Source organism: Notolepis coatsorum (genome assembly GCF_963971535.1).
Source record: "Notolepis coatsorum genome assembly, chromosome: 10".
In the NCBI taxonomy this organism is placed as follows: Eukaryota; Metazoa; Chordata; class Actinopteri; order Aulopiformes; family Paralepididae; genus Notolepis; species Notolepis coatsorum.
In genome coordinates, this window is record NC_140174.1 from 117,142,978 (window position 1) to 117,156,110 (window position 13,133).

The 13,133-nt window shown below is 41.5% G+C and overlaps 1 protein-coding gene across 1 annotated transcript in view; it reads right to left on the minus strand.

Moving 5' to 3' along the window:
• Positions 1–13,133, minus strand: part of ddr2l (discoidin domain receptor family, member 2, like) — a 230,020-nt gene that overhangs the window by 160,049 nt on the left and 56,838 nt on the right. Inside the window, exon 3 of the mRNA XM_084323157.1 lies at positions 768–870. Within this exon, the coding sequence (XP_084179283.1) occupies positions 768–870 (103 nt within the window). The remainder of the gene's footprint in view (positions 1–767; positions 871–13,133) is intronic.

The following is a 13,133-nucleotide window of genomic DNA, read 5'->3' on the forward strand; positions in this document are numbered from 1 at the left end:
TGATATTAGTGCATCATTAACGTCCTTTACTTTACAGTGAAGATGTGATATTAGTGCATCATTAACGTCCTTTACGTTACACTCCAACACTCGTCGAAATGATGAGCCAAGTTCAACATGCTTCTTTAGTTGAGGACAAAGCATTTTACAATAAATAAATTTAAAAAACGTAATTTATAAAGCACTTTAAAAAATTGGATAACCGTTCCGTGTCCAGGACCAATTGAAAAGGTGGTCTGGGGAACGAATCAGCGTCCCCGGGCACGGAACAATTTCAAATGTGAGCACAACTGTACCAAAACACGGAAGAGGCTTGCTGTAACAACACGACGATGACACAACGTCATAACTATTTGACTGTCCATTGTGGAATTCAAAAGAGAATAGGTTCTGTTTCTCACCTTATTGACAAACGCGAGTAGCATCTTAGCATAACAAAGGCATTTCTTGATGCGAAGGACGAATCCATTGTACAGGCTTTGACTATTTCTCTAACGACTTGTCACGTACTAGATGACGCAATTGTGCTCTTGTGTTCATCGCAAACCAACTAGGTGCATACCACCACCTGCTGTATCGGGGTGTTGCTCCCCTCAAGTGTGCTCGGGAACATAACAAGATTGGTAGTGTGAAAGCTGGCATGCAGGGGAGTGGGGACTATCGTTCTCGGGAACGGAGGCAACCGTTCCTAATGAGAAAACACCCTAAGAGATTCTTGGATGCAGACAAACCCGTGCAACCAATGACATCGCGGGCTGCGTACTGACCTGGCGTAGTGGGGGGCCGTGGTCTCATACCATTGGCTGGATGCTGTGATGTCATCATCTTTGATCCTGCCGTCCTCCATGCCCAGGGCATAGCGACAGTGCGCTGCAACACAATTCAGTGACTCATTATGTTCACATAAGTTACAGGCAAGAGAGAGAGGTAAACAATGTAGATGCTGTCAAGAGATTCAGAGACATTTTGTCAGTTACATGGACTCATACATCAAGACTAGGGATGTTCGATATTGGCTTTTTTACCGATATCCAATATACCGATATTGTCCAACTCTTAATTTCCGATACATATATCTTGTTGTGGAATTAACACAACATTATGCATACCTTTGACAATAAATAAAATAAGAAATTGTTCTTACTTGCTTGCCTGGGTAAATAAAAGTAAAATAAATGTAAAAAAAAAAGAAAACAATATTTTTTTTTGCAAAACGATACAGATAATTTCCGATATTACATTTTAATGCCAATATCGACTGATAATATCGGACATCCCTAATCAAGACTGAACCGTGCAGACACTGAACTACGCATGCAGCCATAGCAGTCTATTTGATTCCTTGACTAGGAAAACCTAAATGAAAACTAATGCTTTCACTGTATAAATATTCTCTAGGGCTGACCCCTATTAGTCGAATAGTGGACTAATCGGTAGAAAGGAGCTGTAGTCGACTGCCAACCTCTTAGTCTAATAAAATTTTTTTTTTTTAAATATTTATAAATGTTTTGTTGTTGTCATTCTTTCCAAAAGAAAAGAGGCCTAGAAGCGTGGCTAACGCTAATGGCACGCATACCAGAGGCTAACTGCCTAAGGTGCTTGTTACACACAGTGTTTTTGTGCTCGTTTTTATACGTTTTTGAATACGTTTGATGTCCCTATTACACAGAAATGCGTTTTTTGGCGTTTTTTGGTGGATACGTTGTGGCCCCTACTGAAACGCTAAATTGTGTTTGCGTTTTGGAGTAGCGCCAAAAACTCGCCGATAACAGTCGTGTAGCCTTCACGGAGCCGTTGTTGCGAAAACGCCCATGCGCAGTAGATACCATCTGCGTGCCCTTCCGGTGAGAGCTGTCCCAAATGCGTTTTCCTTAATGCCAAGCAAGCAGTGCAAAAATGCTTCCGCATTCGTCACCGCACGCCAGTGCGGTAAAGCGCCCTTCTTTTCAGGCCCCGCTTAGACAAATGCTACCGTGCGTGCACCGGCGGCGGCGTGCTCGCTCAGGTGCGTGCGTGCGCCGGCGTGCTCGCGCGAGGTGCCCGCGCATGCGCATGAGATCCCGCCTTGGTTCGACACGAGCGGAGCTCAATATATATAAGTCACCGCCCCTTATTCAGTATCTAGAAATAGCTCAATTGGCAAGGCCACATGGCTGTGGATCCTATGGCTCGTTTGCTGGCGAGTTCGAATCCCATCGAAAATATTTTTTAACGTGATTTTTTTTTAACGTGTATTCTTTCGCCGGTTAAGGTTAGGCATGGTTAAGGTTAAGGTTAAGGTTAGGCATTGTTTCGGAGTTGGTTAAGGTTAGAACGGTTAAGTTTAGGCGCTGTTAAGGAGCTGGTTAAGGTTAGAGTTTGTCAAAGAGAATGGCAATATAATTTCTATGGTTAAGGTTAGGCATGGTTAAGGTTAAGGTTAAGGTTAGGCATTGTTTCGGAGTTGGTTAAGGTTAGAACGGTTAAGTTTAGGCGCTGTTAAGGAGCTGGTTAAGGTTAGAGTTTGTCAAAGAGAATGGCAATAGACAGCCTATTTCCGCGCGACCTGGGCGCTGGGCGGCGGAAAATGAAAGGCGCATTACTGCACGCCACTACGGTAAATTTTTGCACTGCTTGCTTGGCATAAAGCTACACGCGTCCCAAATAGCTGCAGCTACCATGTATAAGTTATTGTTATAAGGACCCCAGTCCAAGCTACAACAGTCTGCATTCCCTTAACAATTGTTTGTATTGAGCCGTATTGTATTGTACCCATATGCAATATGTTAAATAAAGTTTACATCCATTCATTCTGCTAGCATTACCGATTCGGCGATTGCATGAGCAGCTGGCTAACATTAGCTATCAGACCCTGTTAGCTCAAAGCTCCTCTTTCAACTTAACAAGCATTAAACAAAATGGCCCAGTCATCTATTCACCTTTGTTTAATACACACAGCGTTGTCTCTAATGTTATCTAACTACTGATAGCTCCCGATATCATCAGTTTGGTGCTTCTAGCCACAATGCTATACTGTTATAATGGCAAATTCCATTGACGTTAGCATGCAGCTAACAATGTAGCTACCGATCTTTTTTTAGACTAAACTATCCGCTCTTGGTGGTCACTTGTGTTGATGTTAGTTTTGTTTCATCAACAAATGACAGGCAAAACACACAGTGAATGTATCCGTTTTGTTTATTGCACTTTTATTAGACTTTATTAGAATTGCTGCATTGGGTAAATAGGCAAAAGATGGTGGCGCCCATAGGCGCCCGCCTTGTTGACATTTTCTTTTGCAGGTTTTGCAGGAAGTGTATTGGCACATTCAAGTTCTGATTGGTTGAAATTGCCTTCATGTTCGCCACCTACTGCCACCTACTGCTTTGGCAGTGTACTACATCACTGTGCTCAGGTGACAAAAACGAAAGTGTGACTCGAGGCTGCTACGTTGCGGCGAAACTCATCTGACAATGAAACGAAAATGAAACGAAAGGTGTAACCGGCACCTAAGAACAGGCACAGAGGCACTGAAAGAGGATTTCACCCATCTAATGAACACACTAGACTTGACAAATATCAAGATGTATCCATAAGTGGACCAATTGCATGCTTTTGCAGAGGACAAGAAGCCTTCAATCGACTCCTTCAGACATTAAGCAGCCCAAATGGAATGATAAAAAAAAATAATAATAATAATAATAATATTATATATTTTTTTATAGTCGACTAATAGTCGACTAACGGCAAATTTTGGCCAATCATAGTCGACTATCCAAATCCTTAGTCGGGGACAGCCCTAATATTCTCCCATTTCATCAATTTTTTTTTCTTCATATTTAAAGTTTTTATTTTTCACAAGCAAGACAATACATACATGACAAGACAAACAAAGACAAAAATAATAATAATAATAATAATAATAATAATAATAATAATAATAATAATAATAATAATAATAATAATAATAATAATAATAATAATAATAATAATAATAATAATAATAATAATAATAATAATAATAATAACAACAAGGGGGTGAGGGGGGGGGTTGCAGAGTGTTACAAAGGTTCAGTACACAAACATATTCCAGATAGTGATCTAATAAAGTTCCAGGGACCTTGAAGGCCATCGGGCCTATCACTCTCTTGAAGAGATAGAGCAGCCTGTTCCATTGATATCAAGTCCATGAAGTCCTTGCGCCAGTTCTCCAAACTGAAGCAGTTCGGTTTGCGTTATTTCCAGTTCATTAAAATAATCCGTTTGCATGCTAGAAAAGCCAGTGCTACAATATTATTTACAATCTTTGCTTGAGCAGTGTCCATTTTTACACTCAATATACAAATTATAGGGCAAGGATTAATGTCAATTTGGAGAGTAACTGACAGGTCCTCAGCAATGTCCAACCAAAATGTCCTAACAAGCGGGCAGTGCCACAGCAAGTGCATGAGCGTAACCTCTACTCCACACCCATGCCAGCACAATTTGGGTAGGGTGTGATTCATTTTATTCAGTGTACAGGGTGTGTAGTATCTTTAATTGTATAATTTTATATCTAACACATTTTGATATTTTTGTACTATTCCTAAGTGCTGCTTCCCACTGTGTTTCAGATATGGGTATACCCATGTCTCGCTCCCATTGGACTTTAGTTTGGGTATTGGTATCAGGGGTGGTTGAACATGATAGTTTATACATTGCAGAGACAATGCCTTTCCTGCCTGTAATTCCCCTTAATGTCTCTTCCAAGACTCTGTTTGTTCCTATAGCTATGCCTTTAGACAACAATGATTTAATAACTGATTGTATTTGTAAATAAGATAAAAATCCTGTGTCTTTCAGCCCAAACTGTTTTAAGTTCATTAAAATGTATCATATTTCCACTTTCGATCACTTGCCCCACCTGTGTTATATTATGTTGTTGCCATACATTATTTTTAAGGGTACCTCCTGCAGAGAGCAACGGGTTTTTCCATAATGGACATGATGGTAAGGAATATCCACTAAAGGTCAGGCGTTTATGTAAGATTTTCACTATTTCACATGAAAATTCTAAAAGCGGATTGTCCATTCTGGGAGTGATTTTTGGGTTATACCACAACATTGAAAGAGATAGATATTTGTTATGTTCTTCTATAATTTGTTCTTCAAGCCATTCCCAGCTGCCAATCTGTCTGACACTATTGTAAGCCCACTGCAAGGGGTATCTTGAGTTATATGCTATGTAATACTGGTGGATATCTGGTAGTCCTATTCCTCCACTACTTCTTGGTTTTATAAGTTTTTTATGGCTGATTCTAGGTTTTCTGTTGTTCCATAGGAAGCCAGAAAATTATTTGTTTATTTCTTTGAACCAACTAGGAGGGAACTTTAGCGGTATAGAGGACATCAAAAAAGCTAGCCTTGGTAACAAATTCATTTTTATAATATCAGATCTGCCCCATAGGGATAAAGGCAAGACTGTCCATCTTTTGATGCCCTCCTTTATATTCTTTAAAAGGTCCGATGTTGACCTCAACCATTTTTTCAATGAGAGATCGGATTTTAATTCCCAGGTATTTAATTCCTTTTGGCTTCCAATTGAAAGGAGCAGAACCCAGATGTGATTGAAAAGTTAGGTTGTTAAGTGGAATAGCTTCACATTTACTATTATTCACTTTATAGCCAGAAAAATTACCAAATGTATCTATAAGCTTTAGCACTTGAGAGATGGAATGGCTATGATTTGTTAGTGTTAATAATATGTCATCAGCAAACAGGCTGGCCTTATACTCACAACTACCAATACGAATACCACTGATGTCCTTATGAGCACGTATAGCACAGGCAAGTGGTTCGAGGGAAAGAATAAAAATGTGTGGTGAAACCGGACATCCTTGGCGGGTAGATCGATAGAGATGGAATGGATCAGACCTTATACCATTTGTTCTGACTGACGTAACCGGTTCATGGTAAAGTGCCTTTATCCAGTTCATGAGAACCGGTCCAAATCCATATTTAGGAAGTACATAAAACAGATATTTCCACTCCACTTGATCAAAGGCTTTCTCAACATCCAGCGATATTGCCATCGCTGGATGCTGGGAGGCCCCCGCCCTTGACATAACATGCATTAGCCTCCTCATGTTATTTGAAGCTAGACGACCCTGTACAAAGCCGGCCTGATCAATATGAATCAATGAGGCTACAACATTTTCCAATCGCCCTGCAAGGACCTTCGCAAACAGCTTATAATCATTATTTAAAATACTCAAAGGTCTGAAATTACACATTTGCAAGTGATCCTTGCCAGGTTTTGGAATCAATGAAATAGTAGCTTGCCGCATGGTTAGCGGCATGGATTGATTGGCCACTATATCATTAAACAGCAATATTAGAAGTGGTGTAAGGGTGACTTGGAAATTCACTTGTATAGCCATCATCACCCGGCGTTTTACCGGTTGAGTGGGATTTGATAGCCGATTTAATTTCATTTTCCAGGATAGGTGCATCCAATGATTCCCTTTCTTCTTCAGAGAGGGTTGGGAGATTTATATCTCTGAAAATGTTTTCCATTTCCTCTTCACTCGTACAACATTCTGATTTATACAGTGTGCTATAACATTTTGTGAATGCTTGATTGATTTGAAGTTGATCACAAATCAAAGAGCCATCTTCATCATATATGCTAGAGATTGATTGACGATTTTCTTGCTGCTTCAGTCTGAGAGTAAGCATTTGACCAGCCTTATCGCCAGATTCATAATATTTTCGACGCAACTGAAAGAGGTCAAATGCATTTTCCTCATGTAGAATTGCTTGTAATTCTGTTTTTATAACCAACACTGCATTTTTTTGTTCTAAATTGTCAGGGTCCAACATATGACTAGATTCCAAGGACTTAAGTTCAGCAATCAGACCATGTTTCCTTGCCATTTTTTCCTTTTTCTTAGCTGTTGAGTAGTTTATAATCCAGCCCTTACAGGTTGCCTTATAAGCCTCCCATACAGTCTGCACTGACTGGACTGATGTAAGATTAATACTAATGTACTCCTGTGTTTTCTCCTCAATCATAGACACAAAAACTTGATCTTTCAATAAGGAGTTATTAAATCTCCATTGTTTGGTTTTATTGTTAATTACAGCAGGAGTAAAAAGGACTGACAGGGGCGCGTCTATACTTTCCGCAACGGAGCTCGGTTTCCGGGTTCCTCTGATTGGCCGCGACCCCCACGTGACCCGCGCTAGCACGCCCCCTTATCCACCGCTGCCGCTGCCGCCTTCCTCAATTTATACGCATGGAAGTATTGACTACGCCGTAACGAATCATTAAAAAAATATACCGTTAACTGGAATATGTACACATATGGCACAATATGGTTTGTCATGACAAACCAATAAAATATTGCGTCGCCGGCTTGCTCCAGCGGACACCAGAGCTCAGCGATGTGGCTCGCGGCAGCATATTCTCGCCGCTGGCTGAGCACAAACCAATTACATAATCCAACATATGTGTAAAGGCACAACATATTCCAGTTAACGGTATCTTTTTTTAATGATTCGTTACGGCGCAATCAATACTTCCATGCATTCGGGACCTCCATGTTTTGGGGGTATTCATCAGACAAATCTGATCCGGGGATTCGGCTCCCATCAGTCGGGCAAGAACTGCGGGTTTTCAGCCTCTCTCCTCTCTCCTGGAGCTTAAGGGGGAGCTTAGTATTCCTGCCTCTGAGGAGGTGGCTACAACAACTACATGCAGTCACTGTGTGTTGTTGTAGCCAGCGGGTAAATCGCGATTTTTTTATTTGTTTGTCATGACAAACCAATTACATAATCCAACATATGTGTAAAGGCACAACATATTCCAGTTAACGGTATATTTTTTTAATGATTCGTTACGGCGTAGTCAATACCAATACTTCCATGCGTATAAATTGAGGAAGGCAGGGACCTCTGCCGCTCTGGCGGCAGCGGTGGATAAGGGGGCGTGCTAGCGCGGGTCACGTGGGGGTCGCGGCCAATCAGAGGAACCCGGAAACCGAGCTCTGTTGCGGAAAGTATAGACGCGACAGGGGCGCATGGTCTGATAAAAGTATGTTATGAATTTTGCAATCAATTACATTACCCAGCAAGGATTGTGAGAAGGGGAAATAGTCAATCCTGGAATATGAAGTAGTAAAAAGTATATTCACGTGTGTCAGGGTCAGTGATGGGAATAACGGCACTATAAGTAACTTCGAACTGCGTTCGTTTTTTCAGTAACGAGTAATCTAACGGATTACTCTTCCAATCTTAATAACGTCGTTACCGTTACTACAAAAAAATGCGGCGCGTTACTATGAATGAACCTGTTTCTTTCATCAGACATATCTCTGCGCCGAGAGGCAATAATAATGTTCTTCCTTGTTTAGTGGACAGTGCGCGAGCCAAGCATACATGCTGACGATTGGCTGAGGTTGAATACAATGTCATGGTAAGCCAATCAGAGGTGGAGGTGGGCGGGTGTCTAAAGCATCCAGAGTCTGACACACAGCGCGACAAGACAAGCGATCACTGATCAGTCAGCATGAGACCGCGGTCCGTGTAGTGTACGTTTTGAGCTCAAAAACGAATCCAACGAACAACACAATGTCAACATGAGACCGCGGGTCCTTGAGCGTTTTGTGTTCAGTGTTCACTCTTTGCAGCGCAGGGCACTGAGTGGCTATACTGCAGTGCTGACAGCCTTATCAACAGTGCTGCACTTCCTGGTTTAATAGCACAGGCTTCAGCTGCTCTGTATGTCATGCATGTCTTAAATGTAATGATTAGATTAGTTTAGATGATTCGATTCGATTCTTATATCTGTATGTTGTGTATGTCATTGATTGATTGATTGAAAAGTTTATTAACAGATTGCAGAATGGGTACAGTACAGTACAGCTCAATACATACAATTGTTAAGGGGATGCAGACCAGAGAAAGACTTTCGTCATAAATGTCATGAATTGAAAATGGGGGACCCTGATGTAAACAAGACGAAACTCTTTCTCTGGTCTGCATCCCCTTAACAATTGTGTGTATTGAGCCGTACTGTATTGTACCCATTCTGAAATCTGTTAATTAAAATGTTCAATCAATCAGTATATATTTGTTATTTATTTTTGGTATAGTGCTTAACACTTTGACTGCCATGAAACGTCTTTTCACGTCATTGCTGGCCATGCTCAAGTTGCCGCCTTATATCAATATTTCAAAAATCTGCGATCGGATTCATATGTCCCCTCCGCTGGCCTGAGATCCACCAGCAGGACCCACTGAGCTCTCTGGCGGTTCAGGAGCGCCATCTGGTGGCCGATCGGCGCAATCGCCAAACAGGATGTTGAATAGAGGTTGTCATGACGACCGTAGTACTTCCGGGCGCTCGCTATAGTTCATGGGACTCTGGCTCGTCACGCTACACGGTGATCGATTGGCAATAACTCGATAAACAACATGATTTGGACGTATATACCATTATACAAGCTGGAGATGGACCGGGTAAAAATGTATCCCATAATGATAAGATTTCTACTCGACGATGATCGCCCAACGGCGCGCGGAGACTGGGGTGAGTTTCAGCGTGTAACGTTACCGTCTTCGATACTAACTGCTATTATCAACATTTGACCCACATTAGATGATTGGTATAACGCTGCCCACGGAATTATAAACGCCCCCTCGCCCATCCGGTCAACATCAGATGACGTGTAGTAACTTCTAGAAGTACGTCTAGTTGGAATTTTTTATATCGCGCTGATTGCCATCAAACTGTATTTCATCATCAATATAATGCATTTGGGGCTATATATCACGTTCTGGAGAAAGCTGCAGAAAGAGATGAAAACATACTTATACATTAGACCATACTTTACTATGAATATGTGAATGAAAAAGTTTAACGTTGCTACACAATGAACAATACATATAGGACTTTGAATGGGCCCTAATAATGGCAATGTAGCAATAGAATTTAAAAAGTTATAGCCCTGCAAAGAAGGGGACTTTCTCCATAGACAAATAGCGCTGGCAATCTATGGTATATCATGAATTTAACCTTAGGCAACCAAAGTGTTAACAAGCATAATTTAATGTTGCCCAGTTGTGGCCTGTTGAGGGGCAATACATATCAAAAGTTCCAAAACATCTATTCTGTTTGTATTTGTATGATCCACTATATAAACATAGTAATTATAATATCTACATAGCCTACACATGGCATTTGATTGGAGGCTAGTCTCACTTTGTCCCACAGCAACATTAAAATAGTTTAGATTTGTGTATGTTGTTTATGTAAAAAAATATCTTGAAAGTAACGCAATAGTTACTTTCTGAAGTAACTAGTTACTTGTATAATTTGTAACTGAGTAAGTAATTTAGTTACTTTTTGGAAGAAGTAACTAGTAACTGTAACTAGTTACTTTTTTAAAGTAACTTGCCCAACACTGGTCAGGGTTGACAACACGCAAAATATCAGTTAATGCAAGTGAGTTTTGCATTTCTTTAAGTGCACTTGACAATGCTCCGTCTAGTGGGAGGGGGCGCCCAGACCTATCAATCGAGGCATTGCTAACCAAATTTAGCCCCCCCCCCCATCAGAATGGGATAATCTGCTAATTCTGCCAGCACCAGATTCAGTTTTGACAAAAAAGTATTCTGTCCCGTATTAGGGGCATATACATTTACTAAAGTACATTTTTCATTTTGTAAAAGACCTGACAAAATTATATATCTACCATCTTTATCAACTATTTGTTTTGAAAGTTTAAATGATATTTTCTTTGAAATCAGGATGCTTACCCCTCTAGAGGCTCCACTGCCTGGTGCTGAGAAAACTTGACCTACCCATCTTTGTTTCAATTGAACTGATTCTATTTCATTTAGATGGGTCTCCTGGAGCATTGCCAAATCACATGATAGGGATTTCAAATATGTAATCATTTAATATCATTTCGTTTTGTTTGAAATACCTTTCACATTCCAGCTAATCAAATTTACATTATTAGGTCCCATTATTTTTATCAAGCAACTTTACAGCTTCCTTCTTGTAAACTCTGCAACAACATGTATGGATAGACAAAGACATAAAAAGTACAAGACATACACATACATAAAGTAAGCCATTAGGCAAAGGAAAAACAGTAAACAAAACAGAGATAGACTTAATGTCCATCCCTTGTCCGCGAGCAGAGCAGGCGCGGCCGTGCTGCATCCACACAGCTCCGTTCTCAAAGTGCAATCAACTTGCACGATTAAAAAATACGCGATTGCGGGGCACCAGCATTATGTTTATAAGGGAGAGAGTGTTATTTGTTCATTTTGCACTTGTTCATTGTGTAACATAAAAAATATCTCAATTCCATCAGTCCAGGTAAAGCATAATGAGTGAAGGTATAAGGCTACGTTTAGACGAGCGTTTTGGGATGGAAGTCTGAACAGAAACCGCAAAAGTCGTCTTGCGGTTTCACTTTAAATTTTGCGTTTAGACGAGCGTTTTGGGGTGGAATTCTCCGTGCAGACGACGCTGTAACAACTCGAGACAACGGAGCCCCGCTGTCACACGATTGGCGCATATGTCACATGACGTGCTGTGAAGACCCGCCCTACTCTGCCTCTGATTCGCAGAGTGTGGGTGGGGAATGTGATTGGACCAAAGCAGAGTCACTCACAGACAGTGGGTCCAGTCATAATAGTTGTGATAGCCGCGGGACAGATTCTTGTGTATTTAAAAGTACTGCCAATGTAGCCTTCAGGTGATCGCCATGGATAGAATCAGACATGCTTTGTTTACGCTTCTAGGCTACTGGCGCATGCCTGTGATGTAAGCAGTACGCGCAACGAGAGCCTTGACGACCCTTTCGTCAACGTTTTATGCGTTTTGACAGTTTAGACGAGAGCGCAAAGGTTTACCGTTTCTAGGAATTCCACCCTGGAAGGTGGTCTCACTTTTTGGCGGTTTCACCCCGTAAAAACGCTGTTTGTTTCCGTATAAACGAAAGGCACATCCGAAAAAATATTTTTGCGGATTCACCTGCTAGCGTTTCCGTCTAAACGGGGCCTAAGAGAGAAAAGAAAACAGAGGGGGGCCTACAGTGTACAGTGCAGTTCTGCCTCTGGTCCTCTCACTCATGTCAACCAAAGATCTTGGGTAATCGTTTCTTCAAATCTTCAACAGCCTCCAATGCGTTGTTGTATATATATGTCACCTCATCAATGGTGATGATAAGCCTAGCTGGGTAAAGTATACCATAGCGCAGGGACATTTCTCTGCAGAGTTTCCCTCTGATGTCATCATATTCTGCACGCTTTTTTTTTTATCTCCGTTGGTAGATCCTGGAAGACTCTCAGTGGTTGTCCTTGCCAGGATAGTTGCCTTTTCTCCGCCACGGCCTGGAGGATCTTCTGTCTGTCGCTCCATCTCCGTATGCCAGGGGTAGGCAACCCTAGGCACGCGTGCCTGCATAGGCACGCGGGGGCATTTGCATAGGCACAGGGGGCAGCAGTAAAAATTAAAAAAAAAAATGCTCTGAAATATTATAGTGAAATATTTTGCACTGTTGTCGCATTTATCTTGTTGAAATCCTCCCACAGGTTATTTTTACTACCACATATTTAATTGAGACCCTTTATTTGTTTATTATTTCAATTTAGCTGGAAATACATTGCTACATCATTCAGTAACATTTGCAGAGCCTTATAACAAAAACATTATTACGGTCACCATTGTTTTTTTTTTTTTTTTTTTTTTTTTGTCTTTTTCCCCCTCCATTTTCCTCCGATTTTCTCCCATCCCAATGTTAGTCGTATGCCAATTCCCAGTCCCCTCCTGGTCGCTGCGCACTTACCCCCCACAGTCAGATCATCTGGGAGAGTGGAGGCTACCACGTGCTTCCTCCGACACACGTCCAGCCAATCACCGCTTCTTTTTCACCTGGCAGCGCGGATTCTCATCGAGAGGGCGTAGCGTGTGGGAGGATCACACTATCCCCCTCAAGTCCTATCCGCGCTTAGTAGGCGCCCCGATCGAACTGTAGGAGTCGCTGTTTACAACGACCCGGACCCACCCCGCCAGCTTCTCCCACCCTCTAATACAGCCAATTGTATTAGTGCAGACGGCCAGCCAAGCTGGTGACAACCCCGGAGCTGTGAGCTGG